The following is a 17383-nucleotide window of genomic DNA, read 5'->3' on the forward strand; positions in this document are numbered from 1 at the left end:
GGTGCCCAGAGCAGCTGTGGCTGCCCCTGCATCCCTGGAAGTGTCCAAGGCCAGGCTGGACAGGGCTTGGAGAAGCCTGGGACAGTGGAAGGACCCCTGGGTTTGCAGAATTGCAGGGGTAAAAGCACTTTCTAAAGACTTCTCTGTGAGCAGAGCTGGATAAATACTGAGGAATTTCTCATTTGCTGTAGAAGTTCCTTTGTCTTCTGTTTACAGATGGCTCCATTTGAAGGGAGTGCGTTGCTGAAGTGCCTGGACAATGCTGGGGATACCTCAGTGACATCCCTGCACCTCTCCAGGAGTGCTGGTGGCACCTTTGCTGCACAGGTGGGCACCTTGTCTGCAGAGCTGGGCACACCTCCCATCTGCTCCTGGCCTGGCAGCCTCCTCCCGCAGCCCCTGCCCGAGGAACAGGAGACAGGGACACGTCACTGCTGCAGGACAGAGCTGGGACAGCCACTGCCACGGGGCTGAGGGGATGGGGACAGGGAGAAAGAAACCAGATGTTCCCATGAGGAAAGAGAATCCCAGCTCCTCAAACTGTACAAAACCACACAAACCACAGAATCCTCTCAGGCAGCAGAGAAGAAACCAGCCATGACAAGCTGGTGATATGTCCCTGCTCTGCTCCGGTTTCTTGTCCTGTCCTTTGAGGCAGCTGCTCAGAAGCTGCAGGAGAAGCTGATCACATCTGGCCCTGCCTGTGTGAGGCCCTGCCGTCCCTGAGCCTGCTTGTTCCCCTCACATTTCCCTGCTTTCTATTCTGTCTGGTTTTCTGTCTATTCAGCCTGCCTTGTACCTGGAATACGCAGCCTGGAACAAGCTCGGGATCCACCCATTCCTATTCAAGCAAGAAGGAATCCAGCTCCACAGAAGCAATCCCCCAAACTCCTATTAGGAGCTTTTTGTAGCTACATTAATTTTAGAAGAAAAATTAGGTCCTGAGTGCTGGGCTCATTTTAATGAAGATTCACGGTCACAGTCGAATCCCCTGATGAGGAGGAATCAGCTTTTGAGCACATCAGGCTCATTAGAAACTCCTCACAAAGTCATCAGAGGCCGACGAGGGGTGGCAGGAAAAGGGGCTAAAGGGGAAAGATGCTGGGGAGGAATTGGATTTCGGGAGTTTCTGAAGCTGCACTTCCCTTCCCTGCCTGCAGCCGCGGCAGCTCCGGCACAGAGATGAAAGCAGCCGGCAAAGAAGATAAACAAGAAAACAGCTCTGGACCAGTCACGCTGCCAAAAACAGCCTGGGGAGGATGGGACGGCAGATAAAAGAGAAAGTGCTGGAGATTTGGGAGTGACTTCCCCCATCCAGGTGGGGATGGAGCTGGGGAGCGGGGCTGTCACCGAGCCGCTGTCACCGAGCCGCTGTCACAGCTCCGCGGGCATGGGGGGAGTGCAGCACAGGCATTTTCCCCCACAAGCATCTCAGCCTCTGTCCTTCCCTTCCACAGCCAGCAACGCGGCTCCAAATCCCAGGAAAGTCCCAGAAATCCGGCGTTGCTCCTCAGGGACTCTTTCCTTCTTTTCACATTTGCTTCAGCTTTTTCTCTCCCGTATTTTGGCTCCAGGCAAGGCAATGGGATTATACCGGGGATCCAGGGAAGCTCTGTCCTTTACATGCTCGGTGGTGTTGATAAATCGAGCAGGTGGGCGGCAGAGGCATCTGGGTGGGGTTTCACCAACACCTTCGTGTGATAAAGCCGTGGTGGCATCCGAGGAGCACGTGGAGCCCAAGGCTCAACCGGTTCTGGAGGCTGGGCAGGCACGGAGGAAAAGCCAATCTCAGCCCCAAATATCCTGTGGGGCAGAAAAGCTGACACTCAGTGTTTCACCAGGCATCCTCTGTGCCCTTGTCACGTTTGGTGTGAGGAAGGGGGTCTGACAATTGTTTGTGTCTCAGGAACATGGGATCTTTTCCCCACGGATTGCCTCAGCAGGGAGCCTTGCCCACCTGGGAGAGGACGCTGGGTTTCCCTGGTGGCAGCTCCCCTCCCCTGAGCAGAGCCACTGCAGAGCCCTCCGCTCCTGTGTGGGTGTGCAGGGATCAGCCAGGTGAGGGAAGGACATGGATTGTTCCATCCCGGTGCCTCCCACACTTTGTAAAGCTTTGGAGAAGCAGGGACAGAGTTTCAGCCCAGGGCTGAAGATGCTTTCTGTGGGGCCATTGATGAGGATGTGCTGGAAGGCCCACAGTGTGCGGAGATGGCCTCATCAGTCAAATCTGCTTTACAACCTTTGGTGTCGGGGGTTGGAGGTCCCTCACAACAGGAGAATTATCCCCAAGGGGAGGCCAGAGGAGCTGGGCTCAGGGTATTGAGGTTCAGAGGGGTGCATTAAGCCAGCTCTAACTCCTCCTGGGGGACCACGCTGGCCTTAGGCTGCTTCCTTCTGCCCCAGGTTTGATTTTGGGGTCAGGCACTGCTGAGGCCTGGGGACCCCCCATGGTGTGGATTAACCTGGGCACCTCCCTTAACTCGGGTACTCCAAGGCCATGGCAGGGTAACAGGCCTCCCTTCCATGAGGAATGAGGGGATTTTCCATTTCCCCAGGTGTTCCCCAGCACCAGAGCAGCTTTAGACAGCAGAGCTAAAGCTTTCTTTGCCAACCTCACAGTCCGTGGGCTCTCCTAAGGGAGTTACCAGACGAGCTGTGGGTACTCAGACCTTGTAGCTTGAGGAAATGATTCCCACAGGGTGCACATCAGGGGATTTTTAAGGGTGCTTCTCCCTTTCCATTGCTCTCTTCCTCCTACACCGCATTCCCTGCTCTCCTGAAAACTGCCCACCTGCAGCTGCAGGGCATCCCTTCAGCTCCCATCTCTGTATGCTCCTCCTTGCCGGGATTCCTCACTGTCCTCTGCATGTCCTTACAGCTGGCAGCACCTTGGCTGTCTCCAGGAAAGGTTTCTAGAGGCTTTAGTTGGGTTTGCAGTGGGACACGGGGGAAACACCAGGACTTTGAGAAAATTCTGCCTTGTTAGCCGCGGCTCACAGCAGTGAAAGCTGCTGTGCCTGAAGGGATCTTGCCCAGAACAAACCTGTGGTGGCTGTGCCCGGGTCACTGGGCAGCCCAGGGCAGTGCCAGCCCATCCCTGCAGCATCCCAGAGCTCTCCTGGAGGGGGAATATTTGGAAGAAGTGGGGAGTGTATCAGGCTGGGTGGGGGTGCTGCTCTCTCCACCCCGAGCACATCAGGGAGCAGGGACTGGGACTCAGCCGGACCCAGGGCACCTTCCCAGAGAGGTGCCAACAGCCCCGGGCGGGAGCAGCAATCCCTGGGAAGCCTGGGAGGCACGTCCCCGTGCAGGGATGGCAGGGTGTGCCCAGCACCAGGTTGTGCTGGGGGCACTGCCCCGGGACAGGAACCTCCTGGAGACACAGGCTGGGGTTGTTTGGTGTCCTGTGCAGGGCTAGGAGCTGGACTTTGATGGTCCTTGTGAGTGTCTTCCAGCCCAGAATATCCTGTGATTCTGGAGAGGGGAGGGAGCTCTGCCCCTGAACTGGCGGGGACAGACCCTGCACTCCATCGACCCCAGGAGCCTGCACGTGTCCCCAGGGTCCCCAACCCAAACAATCTGTGCACATTGATAGGTGCTGCTCATGCACATCCGTGGGGACTGTACCTCCCACACACCGAGAGGGACCATCTCAGCACGTGCCCATGGCATCCCTGCAACTCACACACCCCCAGGGTCTGTGCAGCCCTCAAACATCCAGAGGGACCCTATTCCCCACACACATCGATCCATGAACCCGTGCACACCTACAGGAGCAATCCCCAGTGCACAAACCGGCAGGGACTGTACAGCCTGCAGACCTACAGCCACCAGAGCCCCTGTCTGCCCATGGGGCGCTGCTGTCCCTGCCCCTCCACGGGGACTGATCCAGCAGAACCACATCCGTTCTGCAGGGACCGAGTCCCAGGGACAGGGGCCACGCACGCCTTTAGGGACTGCATGCTGTCCATCCCTGAACGGGCCACATCCCCAGGGACGGCCACAGTGGCCATACACCACACACAGCTATAGGGACCCCATCCCTGCCCATCCCTGCCGGAACCACACCCCCGGGGAGAGGCAGAGGGTCCACACACCACAGGCACCTTTAGGGACCACATCCCTGCTCATCCTTGCCAGGACCGCCTCCCCAGGGATGGGTACAGTGGCCACTCACCACATCCCTGCCAGGGCCACATCCCGGGGGACACGCACAAGGTCCGCATCCCACACACACCTACACGGACCGCCGCCCCGGGCCCCTTCCCCCCGCGGCCCTCGGGAGCCCCCCGAGCGCCGGCGCTGCCCCGGGCGGGCGGGTCGGGCTGTGGGCGCGGCGCGGGTCGCGCTGCCCCGGGCGGGCGGGCGGGCGGCGGTGCCGGGGTGCCGGCGGAGCGGCGCGGCGCGGTCCCGGTGATGTCAGGAGCGGCCCGGCAGCGGTGGGCGGTCCCTTCCCCGGCGCCCGGCTCGGCTCGGCGCCCGCCCCTGCTCCGCGCCCGGCTCGGCGCCGCTCCGCTCCGCCCCCGGCTCGGCGAGGAGCGCGGGCAGCCCCGCGGCCCCGCTGCAGTCCCGCTCCGGCATGGTAAGGCCGTGGCGGGGGCGGGCGGGCGGGGCGGGCCGGGGTGCCCGGGGCGCGGCGCGCTCTCACCCTCTCCCCGTCTCTCGCAGCCCCTCGCCGGAGCAGCGCCGGGACCCCGCCGCCTCGAGCCGCGCTCCGCCGGGCTCCGCCGCTCGCTGCGCGCCGGCATGAAGCGCCCGGCGCCGGGCAGCCGCCGCTGAGGAGCCAGCGCGGCAGCAGCGGGACCCCCCGCCCGCACCCCCCGCCCCCGCCCCGCTCCATGGGGCAGCGCCGCGGCCGCTGAGCCCCCACCCCGCCCGCCGCGCCCCCCGCGCCGCGCCCCCCGCGCTGCGCCCCCCGCCTCGCCCCTCGCCATGGGCCGCGGCACCTGCTGCTGCCGCTGCTCCTGCTGTCCCTGCAGCTCCTGGCCCTGCTGCTGCTGCTGCCCGCGCAGGCGGCCGGACCCCCCCGCGCCAAGGGCAACCGGACCCAGGGGGCGGCGGCGGCGCGGCGGACCCCCAAACCGGGCAAGGAGCTCCTCAACCAGACGCTGGCGGGCCCGGGGGCCGCCGCCCCCACGGCGCTGCCCGGGCGCGGCAAGGGCGCGGGGGGCGGCAAGGCACCCCCCGGAGGCGGGGGCGGCGGCGGGGGCTCGGCCCCGGCGGCCACGAGACGTGCTGGGGGTACTACGACGTGAGCGGGCAGTGGGACAAGGAGTTCGAGTGCAACAACAGCCTCACGGGCTTCCGCTACTGCTGCGGCACCTGCTTCTACCGCTTCTGCTGCAACAAGCGCGCCGAGAAGCTCAACCAGAGGCCTGTGCCGCAACTACAAGAGCCCCGAGTGGGCCCACCCCACCACGGCCAGCGGCGCCCTGCCCGCCGACGGCGGCGACGGCGGCGACGGGACGCCAACAAGTACGACCCGGACAAGGACAGCACCAACGCCACCGTCTACATCTCGTGCGGGGCCATCGCCTTCGTGCTCATCGCTGGCGTCTTTGCCAAGGTGGCCTACGACAAGGCGCGGCGCCCGCCCCGGGAGATGAACATTCACAGGTGCGCTCCTTCCCCTGCTGCCAGCGCCCCTTGTCCCCAGGGGCGGCCCCTCTCCGAGCGTTCCCCCTTGGCAAAGTCTGCTCAAGGGTTTCGCCATTGCGCTGCCCAGCCAAGGGTTTCCCAAGTGTGCAGCCTGTCCAAGAGTTCCCCATTGCATGGCCCCTCCAAGGACTCCACCTTTAGACTCGCTGTCCAAGGGCTCAGCTTTTACACCACTGCCCAGGGGTTGTCCCACCGCACTCTCTGCCCAAGGAGTGTCCCTCTGAACTGCCCACTCGAGCCTCCATGCTTTGCTCTGGCTCACCATGAGTTTCCCCTGCTCCACCCTTCCAAGGATTTCCCCAGTGCCGTGACTCTCCAGTGGCTCCCCTTTTGTGCCACCAGTCCAAACAATTTCCCATTGTGCTTCCGCTTCGAGGGGTCCCCCCGTGAGTCATTTATCCGAGGGTTCCCCCCTGTGCCAGGGCTGTCCAAGGGTTCCCTCTTTGCACCACCCGCCAAAGGATTTTGCCTTTCCATCCTCTGCCCAGGAGTTCCTCCTTTCCGCGGTCTGACCAGGGGCACCCGCACCCCTCTGACCATCCCACTGCCCACTTCGGGGCTTGTCCTGGTGCCCCGTGGCTCTTCTCCCGTGGCTGCGTTTGCGGGAGCCTCCCCGTGCCTTCAGCACGGGCCTCCGCGGACAGCTCCGGGACAGCTCCCGGGTAATTCCCGGCTCGTTCCCGGACAGCTCCCGGACAGCTCCGCGCTGCCGAGCGCCCGTCCCGGAGCTCCGCACGAGCCGGCCCCGGCACCCCGACAACCCCTCCTGTCCCCAGCACCCTCCTCCTGTCCCCTGCACCCCCTACCGCCACCCCGGCACGCCCCCCCTGTCCCTCGGTGTTCCCGGCACCCCGGCACGTCCCTCCTGCATCCCCGTTCTCTCTCCCGGAGCGCCGTCCTGTTCCCCGGCACCTCGGCTCCCCTTTCCTTCCCCCCGGAACCTCCCTCTGCACCCCGGCACGCCCCTTTTACCCCTCGGAGCCCCCTTCTCTTCTCCCGCACCCCAGCACCCCCCCTCCTGCCCCCCGGAGTCTCCCCCCAGCACCCAGGCTCGTCCTCCCTGCACCCTGTTCCCTGCCCCTGGGACCCCGACACGTCCCTCCTGCCCCCGGCACTCCCCCCCTGCACCCGGGATCCTCAGCAACCCCCAAGACCCCCCTGCTCCCCTCCAAGCCTCCCCCAGCTCCCCCTGCACTCCCCGGGGACAGCCCTGCACCCCCGCGGGTCCTGCCCTGCCCGGCCCGGCCAGGGGAGAAGTTTCGGAAGTGTGGAGGGGATGGATCTGAACCCCCCTGGGTGGTGCCTTCGCCGTGTGGCGCTTGGGGCTGCGTGGGGAAGCGCCGGTGGCAGGCAGAGCTCTGCACGTTCCCTTTTGTATTTGGTTCCCTCTCCAAATCCCGAGAACTCTGCCCTTGCTGGCTGGAGAGGTGGCTCGGTGTCCCCTCGGCAGTGGTGTTGTTCAGCGCTGTAATGACAGGGAACGCTCGGCGTGGCACAGAAAATCCTGCTTCAAAGCAAAAGCTCGGGCGTCTGTGGCAATCCTCCTTTTGGACAAATGCACGTTCTCTCTCGGTTCATATTTATTTTATGATGAAAAAGTCCCTCCAAACGATGAGTGCTGCTTGCGTGCCATGAATCCGAGAGCTGCCTGTGTCTGAACATAAAAATTGGTGAGAGGCTTCTTTAGAAGAACAGTGGTGAGCACCAGGGGGAAAGACTTTAACTCTAGCTGATAATACCTCCTAAAAATTATTTTAATGAAGATTATTTAATCAAAACTATTGAAATCATTGACCAAATTTCAAAGGCTGAACTTCAGCTGCAATCAAGAGAGACTGGGGGGAGAAATACTAGTTTTTTACGAGGAAAAAGAGATGAGTGACACAGTTTCTATTATTTGGGAAGATGTGTTTTATTTAGACTCCTCCCTGCAGTGAGGACAAACAGTGAGGCTGGTTTACATTTGCTGAGGGTCTGGCCCATGTATTCCATCCCAAATCCCACCTGCCCCTGGTCCCTGCGAGAAAATAACTTCACAGTGTTAAAAACTACACACAACTGTGGAGAGGAAAGGGTCCTGCAAGTGGCTTTGCCGGAAAATCGGCTCTTGTAAGTCTTTTGTTAACTCAGGGATGGTTCCCCAGCTGCCCAGCTCTTCTGGCTTCAAGGCAACTTTGCCTGGGCCTTATCTTCACACTAAATTTGGAAATCTGGGTTGGATGTCCATATGTTACTTCTGCTCCAGCTCCAGCCTGCTGCAGGGTTGGATCCTTCACCCTTGCAAATCAGAGCCAGTGTTGCCAGACTTGTCTGGATTATTCCTGATGTTTTCATTTCTTTGATGCTTGCTTTGCTTTATTTGGATAAGTTCTGGTGAAATGATTCACCTGTGTGTGGAAGTATGAATGGCAGATTGAGTGCTTGGGAAGCTTGACTTCCAGAGCATTTTAAGGAGTTGATTGACTTCTATAATATGGTAGCTGGTAAAAGATTATACCTTTCAGAGCTGTGTTACCTGAACTTGATCAACATCACACGAGGGTTTCAATATTGTGAAGTGCATCTCCTGCATCAGGCTGAACGCTCTCAGTGCTCTAAGCAGAATGTAAATACAAGGAGAGGAATTTGTCTTTGTCTCTGACAGCTGCTGAGGAGTTCCAGGATGAAGGGAAGCAGGATGGGGTCGGATATTTCTGTCTGTTTGAGCTCGTGTCAATTGGAGTGAAGTGTAACACCCAGAATGATTCTCTGTAGTGATGGCGAGTGCATTAAACCTCCTCGGGGAGGAGGAGAGCAGCAGCATGAGCAGAACTTGTTACAGGGGGCTGGAAAAAGCCTCTTGGGACCAGTATCCCACAGCCAGGGAGGATCAGTCAGGACTTCTCTGCGCTCCACCACGAGCAGGATCACACTGGAAATTTTACTTCCTCGTAAATGCTCGCTGAGCAGTGCCGTGCGTGGATGTTATTCCTCTGCTCATTTCTCACCCAGCTTTTACAGAAAATCCTTATTAACTCACTTAGAAAGAGCATTTTGAGGGAGGCAGGGCTCACGTAATGTCCTTTGATGGAAGGAGGGTTTACAAATTCACAGGAGAGCTGTCACTGTGCCGTGGAAGGGAGGGCTGGCTGTGCACGGAGAGCTGCATGTGCAGCTCCGAGCTGGAATCAGCTCCTGTTTCCAGGCACTGCCACGTCCCTTTAAAGCACAGGCACTGCTGTGATTCTGGGCTCAGCAGCAGCAGTAACTGAGACAGTCGTTTCTAAGAGCAGTTAAGCAGAAGTGCTTTGAAAAGCAGGAGTTGAAATATTCCTATTTTACAGAAACTCTTGTAATGCTTTCAATGGAACTGATTTTTTTCCTAATTATAGGACCTTGCAGCCTGGCCATATAGAGCTGCCTCTTGCTTTGGGGTTACACAGCCAGGACTCGTGCTGGGCTCCAGGTAGAGGCTGGGGCTGATTTCTCAGGATTACACCTGGCAATACTGTGTGTGCTGATGCTCTCTCCTGCATTGGTGAGGATGGTTTGTTTTCATCTCATTGCCAGGGTTGTTTTCTTTCCTTGAGCATTTCTTAAGTGAAATTTAAGAAGTATTTGCTTTACTTTCAGGATGGGGATGAGTTAGGGAATCTTTGAACAGGGAATACCAGCTGGTTCTTTCCAAAGCTGGGTGTGTTTTTCTGTAGCAAGAGGGGGTGACACAGAACGTTGTCATCCCGTGGCCGTGACCCTGCATCCCCACGCTACAGAACATAAATAATTCACATATGTAGCCAGCCCCATGACCCCTGTTTAGCCTCAGCAGCAGTTGCTGCACTCTCTGCTGAGCTGGGAATGCACAGATTGGAACCTGGGAGTGGTCTGCAGCTCGGGATTGAAACATCCCAAGTGCTTCCCACTGGGCAGCCGGAGCCACAGGGACACAGTGGCAGTGCTGGCCCTGGGGCACTGGTGGGAGCCCAGCTGCTCTCCTGGGAAGCAGCAGCTGGGGTTTTTCCCAGCAAACCAGCTCTGTATCCTGCTCAAAGGCCTTCTCTGGCCTTGCACGGAGCACATCTGAGGGGTGTGAAAGGGAGAAGGGAAACAGGCTCTGTGTGCCCAGTGCTTCGCTTCACCCTCCTCCCACAGCATCTGTGCTGCTGCAGAGGGAAGATATCTGTGCTCCTCTTCTCTCTGGCCTTTGCATCTCCTGCTGCGTGAGTGATAACTGAGAGCTTTTATAAATGAGCATCCTTTCCCCATGCAGAGACCACAGTTAAACCGATCCATTCCTTGTCATTCCTACTCCGTGGCTCTGAATTCCAGCGGGAGCCAGAGGCAGTGGATCTGTTTGCCCACAGATCCGAGGAGGCTGCTGGTCTGTGTGAGCCTGGCTTGACATGCAGGAGGGTTTCTGTTCCTGCAGGCTGCATCTCCCCACAGCTGCGGGGCCCTGTGCCTGCTGAGGGGTTGCTGAGGGGGAGCTGCTTTCAGGTGGGAAGGTTATGAGGAGTGCCTTTCTCCAGCCCTGCTGTTTGAGATGGGGATCACAGGCAGCTCCTTCAGCTCTGCTCTCTGCTGCTGGAGCCAGACAATCAAACTCCACCCGTCCCCAGGGCAAGGAGGGGGTGCTGTGAGCACACCTGGCCACAGGGATGCTACAGAAGACTTTCTTTCTTGGGTGCTGTTCCTGCTTCCACTCTCTTTCCACTGATGTGTTTTTATGCTCTGCCTTTTTTCACTCTGCTCAGACTCACTCGGGTGCCTTTCAGCTGCTCTTTGCCCTGCTTTGTGGTGTTTAATCCTGATGCTTTCTGAGTCTCTTCTCTGAAGTGCCCTGTCCCTCTCAAAGGCACAGAGTACAGGGCCACAAGCACGGGTCAGACTGGACTGAGATAAACCAGAAAAAGGTGCAGCTGTAAAATCACAGAATCAGGGAATGGATGGGATTGGAAGGAACCTTAAAGATCATCCCGTCCTGCCATGGGCAGGGACACCTTCCACTGGTGACCTCAGAGAAGTTACTCAGAACTAGTTCTGTTTCCAACCAACCCTGCACCCTGCTGGATTTGGGGTAACTCCCAAGCAGGGAGAACACCTGGATCTTGTCCTGTTTGCAGGGTGAATTGTCCAGATCCAGACCCAGCTGGCCAAACCCAGGGCAGGAGTGCATCTGTGTGCATGTACCTGTATAAAATATTTCTCCTTTTGTTTCACTTCCATGGGCTGGGAAAGCTCCAGTCTGGAGCTCTGCTCGTGGTTTGCAGTTTGATAATTGGGGTTTTTTGCCATGTTTTCCTCTCTGAGTGTGTTTTGTGAAGCGATTGACTCTGTGGGAGCTCAGAGGCTGCCTGGCCACTGACTTCCTCTGCATGCTTCTGGGTCTGCTCCTTTCCCTTTGAACTTCTCCCATTATGAGAGGCCAGGCCCAGAAACTGCGCTGCCTCTGCCAAATCATCTCAGTGTCTCTAATTCCCATTTATTTGAGATTTTCCTGCTTGCTAATTAACTTTTTCTATTAGTCCAATTCCATCACAAGGTGTCAAGGGAATCCAGTGTAGCTCTGAACTTCTATTTCTTTTACTTTTGTAATCTCTTATATCCTTAAGTAGCAGTTGATCTCTGCGCCTTTGGAGATCAGATGCCTTTTAAAATTTCTGTTTCACATAAGATCTGAACTTTCTGAGGAAGATGAGATCAGGCTGCTTTTTGCTTGCCTTTGCCCCTGCTCACATGGGCTGGCTGTGTTTCCTTAGATCTGTATGCACCACGTTGCTTGGAGGGCTCAGATGTCTCCTTCCCCAGGCAGATAAACACGGAATTCTTCCACAATAAATGCTGTGCTGTGCTGCAGCTCTCAGCACAACCTCCTTTGTTGTGAGGGCTCTTCAGGGTTAGGGCTCTTCAGAGAGAGTGCAGCTTTCTTCAGTGAGTTCAAAGCCCCTTAACTGTGCTCACAGCAGAGGATTTGGTGTAAAACCAGACCCTTTGTGCACGAACCACGCGCAGCCGTGTGCTCCCAAAGCCACGTGAGCACTGGTGCTGTCACTGTGTTTGTGCCTGAGGATGCACAGCACAAACAGGAGCAGGGTACAGAGCTGGGCCAGCAGAGCATCGTTCCCACAGCTTCTCATGCCTGGGGAACACCCAGCAAGAGCTGCTGGTTTTATTTTCTCTCCTTTCCGTGATCAGGAGCGGTGCTCTGTTCCTTTTCTGCACAGCTTCCCCAGCACCCCCGATGCCTTTCCTGGGTGCATCTCTTTCCAGCGAGCCTCCCATGTGTTCTGAGAAGAGAAGGGGCTGGAGCTGGGTGGCTGAGGGTGGGAGCAGGGACAGGGAGGGCTTGGGGGCTGCTCCCTCCTGCAGCCAGCCCAAGCCCCGGCGGTACCTGGGGGTACCAACCCCCTCCTGCCCCCAACAGCCTGACCACAGCTCAGGTGCAGGTCCTGCCCTTGCTGGGGACACTTTCTGCTCAGGGTAGCATCTCTCTGCAGAGAAGCATCCCTTAGAAAGGTTCATTTGAAGCTTTTAATTGCCAAATCTTTACGTAACAGTTTGTTTCTCTTCAGGCCTGCTGTGTTCACAGGAACTGGTGTGGCCCACTGTGAGCTCAGTCACTGCTGTAAATTCCTTGCCCACATCACAGCAATAACAAGAGATTATTCAGTTTGGACATCGGTGTGAGGTGTGTGAAGTGGTTGTCATTAGGGCCGGATTAAATTCCAGGAGCTTCCCAAATAATTCTTGTCCTTGGCATTAAGATTTCTCAGGAGACATCTGGTTTTTCCTTGCAGTGTGTGTTTGTAAGAATGAATGTCTCCTCACTTATGCTGGGTGCAAATGCTTCCCTCTTGGAAAGGTGTCCCAATGTTTAGTGTTTTCCCTTCTTAACTCCATGGGTGAATTCACCTGTTCTTGGACACACACACAGAGGCACGGAATCACAGAATCCTGGAATATCCCCAGCTGGAAGGGACCCACAAGGATCATCAGATTCCAGCCCCCTGGCCCTGCACAGACACCCCAACAACCCCACCCTGTGCATCCCCGAGAGCATTGTCCAAACGCTCCTGGAGCTCTGCCGGGCATCCACCACATTTCAGGCAGGTGAGAAACCATTCCCGGTGTTCCTTGCCGGAATTCCTGCTCTGAGGGATGGGCTGCTGCTGCTCCTGGCAGTGCAGAGCCCAATTCTCTCTTTTGCTGACCTGGGACCGGTGCAGCTCTGGCTCTGCTGAGCCCCTGCGCTTCCAAACAAAGCAAGCTCAGCTTCGGCAGAGCCTCCCGGAGGGAGCAGCAGCAGCAATTCCCCGATGGATCAGTTTGCAGTGTGCTCGTGCCATCGATTAACGCCCCATCCTCGTGGAGATAAGACCTGGGCACGGCCAGGGTGATGCCCAGCAGGCAGCAGAGGGGGATCGCTGAGGCCACCTCTGCCCTGCCAGCTGCTGTGTGACACAGCCCGGGGGATGTCCCGGGCACGCAGGACCCGGCTGGCAGGTCCTGGAATGCGGGAGCCTCCCAGAACTGTCCAGCCCCGGGCGTGGTCAGCGTTTGGAGCTTCCCAAGGCTCACAGCAGGTGTGGGGAAAGGAGCCGAGCCATGAATAATGCACGGCCGCCCTCTGTGAGAGTGGCTGGTGACCGAAATGCTGTCCCCCGGAGAGAGCCGTCCCTTCCCGGTGAGCTGGCTCCAGGCTGGATAAATCCATCTCCTGGAATAGCTGCCTCTTCCTTTCCGAGTTAGTTACAGAGCATAGGGGAGTCTTTAACCTCGCTTTTTTTTGAAGAAAATGTAGTGAAATCCTGGCTGTGCTGAAGTGGTTGGAGTTCTGCCACCAACTCCATCTCTGCTCTGCTTTTAGCAGCTCCAGCTCAGCCAGGCACTGTTCTTCTCACTGTGCTCTGCCAGACCCATTTGGTCACTCTCCTTCCATCCTTCCCCAAATTCGTAGGTACTCGGAACAGGAAATTCTGTCTTCTAGCACCTGTTTTTAAGGCCTCCATGGGAGGGCATTTTCAGCAGGCCAGTCAGTGAGGTTTTTGTTTCCCCTGTGCTGCTGGAGGCGGGCAGCTCTTCCCAGAGCCTTTCCCATCCAGCATCTACAGACCCCTCTGCTCCAATCTCCTTTCCCACAGGCCACATCCCGGCCTGGTGGAGCTGTCACCAAAGCTCCCTTGTCTTCAGCTGAAGGGATGCCTGTGCCCACACTCAGACTCTCAGTTAGTGTTGGGAATCTGTGGATATCGGGAAAGCGGGACAGTACTTTCCCAGAAAGGCTTTGGGGAGCACAGCACTGCTGCTGTTCCCTCGTGGGAAATTCAGAGAGCAGGTTCAGGTTCTGGGCTGGGTTAGAGGGGCAGGGTGAGCTGCAGCTGCTCCCTCCCAGCCCTGCAGCTTCTTCTTCTTCACTACAAAGCCACATTTTGGGACCAAAGTCTGTCATTTCCCCTTCCAGCACCAGGCCCCAGCTGATGCCCAGCCTTGCTGCCCCACTGCTTCCACCCACCCCCTTGGTTCCTTTGGATTTACACCAAGTCCTTTGGATTTTTCCTTCTGAAAATGGCCGCAGCTCCTTCTTTGCCTTGTGGCCCCTGAGTTCATCCCGCTGGCTTTCTTCCCAAAGTCCTCAGCTTGTCCAGAGTCCCACGAGAGCCTTTCCTGGGAGCAGGATGGGCCTGGGCTGTCCTGCCATGGGACACATCCACAGCTTTCCCTCCCACAGGCCAGTCCAGCACTGTGGAACAGCCTCTGTGCTGGCACTGTGGCTATTGTGGGTTCAGGTGGAACGAAGCCTCAGCGTTGTCACAGAGATGATGCCAGGGAAAGGTGTCACAAATCCTTGTCTGCGGTGCTGCTCCGGCTGCTCCCGCTGCCGCCACGGGTGACACGCTGCAGCCAGGGAGGTTTGTTTCCCTCAGATAAGAGATGTGCTGTCACAGGAAGGTTTCTGGAGTGTCTCATATCCTTGTGCAGGTGATAAGGATGCTGGTGACATCAGTGGGACTAATTGTACCCAAATGGCTGCACACACGGGACCCAAATATTGCAGTGGCTCTGTTCTCTCGGAGCTTTGCAGTGGGCAGTGAGCCAGCTGGACCCAAGGGACTCACACCAACCAAATCCTTCCTCACTTAAGTGGGACTGACCTTCCAACACCTCAGGGCTTTATGGAAATAAACTGCATCCCACCTTTATGGAAATAAACTGGGTCCCACCTTTAGGAAATGAACTGGATCCCACATTTAGGAAATGAACTGGATCCCACATTTATGGAAATAAACTGGATCCCACCTTTAGGAAACGAATTGGGTCCCACCTTTAGGAAATGAACTGGATCCCACACAGTGCCGTGATTGGACTGGCACGGAACGAACCAGCTCCATCGGAGTTGGACTTTCTCCTCCGCCTATAATGTTTTGTCCTGGTGCTTCTGAGCAGTCTTTTTTCCCTCTGTTAGACATGAGGAGGGTGAGGAGTGAGCACTCAGGATCACAGGTTGGGGCTTTAGGCCCACACACAAACCAGCCACGGCAGCTTTGGACACTCGTGTCCAGGTTATCTCATGTATGGCATCACTTTCCTGGGATTTCTTCACTTTGTCTGGGAGTAAAGGTCTCCTCCCTTCCATGTGTCTGGCACCTGAAATCAGTTCCTCGTTGTGAGCAGCAACCAACCCAGAGAGCAGCTCTTGTTGTTACCATCCCTTCAGGATGAAAACCAAAAAGGGCTTCAATTTGTTGTTGGTGAATCTTTTTTTTCTGGCTCATGGTTCTCCTTTAAAAAACTCTCCCAGCACTGCTGGGGTTTGAGCTGTGTGCAGAAAACCCAGGGATTTCGGGATGTGGAGATCACAGTCCTGATGTGAGTCAGTTTTAAAGGAGTTTGGCTTGGGCAGGGCAGTTTTGGTGTCAGTTTTAGGAGGTGCCAGGGCTGTGGCGAGCAGTGGCTCCTGATGGAGGCGGTGCTTTGTGTGCCAGGAGCAGTTTATCTGCCCTGGAGGTGATGGAGAGGTGCCATAACCCTGGGCTGAAGTGGATTAGAGGGAGCAGATGAGAGCCCAAACAACAGCCAGGCAAGCCTGGAACTACTCGCAGCAGACACACGGAAACAAACGGAGCTTTTAAGCCATACTTTTAAATTTTATGATTATTACTATTGTTGCTTTTTTTCCTGTTTATGGTAGAAATCCAGCTGCTCCTGGATTCATGGACTGTGCAAGTACAAACACTGAATTCTAGATGTGTGAAAATACATTGTTTTTCCCCTTTTTTCCCTGTCTCCCCAGGGCTCTGGCTGACATCCTAAGGCAGCAGGGACCAATCCCAATCGGACACTGTGAAAGAGAGACTATCTCGGCCATAGATACCTCCCCCAAAGAAAACACCCCAGTCAGGACCTCCTCCAAAAACCATTACACCCCAGTGCGCACATCCAAGAGCAACCCAGGTAAGTGCTGCTCCCTCTCTCCCCTCAGAGCTGTGTTAGAAAGCAGCAGAACATCACCCCTACCACAGCAGGCTGTGTAAACCTAAAATTAGGATGGTAAATGGCCTTAAAAGGCAGTCAGGCAGAGCAGGGCCGTGCAGGGATCAGTGGTGATGATTCTTGCTGGTCTCTGCTGAGCAGAGTGCCTCTTCTCTCCAGGCATTTTAAAAATTCATGGCTGCTGAGGTGTTAAGTGCAGGTTGCACCTGGAGCTGGTGTGGAGCTGTGTGTTTCCTGCAAAACACATCTGCTGGGAGGCATCACCGGGCTCCTGCACACAGCAGCTGACGGGGGAGGATTCCACAGGATTGCAATTCTGGTTCATTCAGGTGAACTCCAGGGATGCGCTGGGATAGTGTGGAAGGTGACCCGAAGGGCATCCCAGGAGCTCAAAGAGCTGCTCCAGGAGCACTGGCCTAGGAATTTAGGGTTTGTTGGGTTGTTTTCAGCTTCTTTTCATAAAAAAAATTGAATTCTTTTGGTCTTGATTTCCCCCGTGGCCCAGGGATTGCAGCCTTTAGCTACAGACATTGTTCTGATTTATTTAATGCTCTATGGATGGGTAATTGTCTTTGTTCAGTGGGGTGTGGCAGATTCACCATCCTTGTTGGGCTGGATGTGTGACTCTCCTCCACAAAGATGTGCCCTCATTCACTCCCAAGCTGCTCAGCTGCACGTGGAAGGTTCTGGTGGCATTTCCTGCCCTGTGTCACCTGGTTTTGCTCGTGGTCCCTGCTGGGGAAGGTTTTGGAGTAAGCCAGTGGGAGCTGTGGGCTCAGCTCAGAGGGAAAGGGCCCTTGGCTGAGGCAGGGCTGGTCTGTGACTCTTTGAAGGGTTTTGGTGCAATGTCCTCACCCTGTGCAGACAGGCCCTGGTGACAGTGTCCTCTGAAGCCTCCCCTGCTGCTGGGAACAAAACACTTTCCCTGAGAACTGAGAAGGATTCCTTTGCTGTCCCATTTTCACCCTGAAGCCAGGGAGCCCTGTGATCTTGTGTGTAAATTTGGGTCTGGGAGATAAAACCTGGGTCTGGAGAACAGCCTTGAGGGGAATTGTGTGGAAGAGGGAGGTGCTTCTGCACATCTGAGCCTTGGGTCTGGCTCTGGAGAGGATTTGTGGTTCTGGCCCAGGACAGAAACACGAGGATGAGGGATTCTGCCTGGTGAGCAGAGACAGCCACCATGAGGGGACAGCTCTGACATCAGCCTTAGGGTGACAAGGGAACAGAGAATGAGTCCTGAGGGCTGAGGGAGCTG

The 17383-nt window shown here is 56.6% G+C and overlaps 1 protein-coding gene across 1 annotated transcript in view; it reads left to right on the forward strand.

The window, feature by feature from the left end:
• Positions 1-4416: 4416 nt before the first annotated feature.
• SHISA6 (shisa family member 6) overlaps positions 4417-17383 on the forward strand; it is a 182913-nt gene continuing 169946 nt past the window's right edge. Inside the window, 6 exon segments of the mRNA XM_039562578.1 lie at positions 4417-4582; positions 4864-5222; positions 5225-5371; positions 5373-5460; positions 5463-5616; positions 15929-16089. Of these exon segments, the coding sequence (XP_039418512.1) occupies positions 4417-4582; positions 4864-5222; positions 5225-5371; positions 5373-5460; positions 5463-5616; positions 15929-16089 (1075 nt within the window).

Source organism: Corvus cornix, chromosome 18 (assembly GCF_000738735.6).
Source record: "Corvus cornix cornix isolate S_Up_H32 chromosome 18, ASM73873v5, whole genome shotgun sequence".
Taxonomy (NCBI): Eukaryota; Metazoa; Chordata; class Aves; order Passeriformes; family Corvidae; genus Corvus; species Corvus cornix.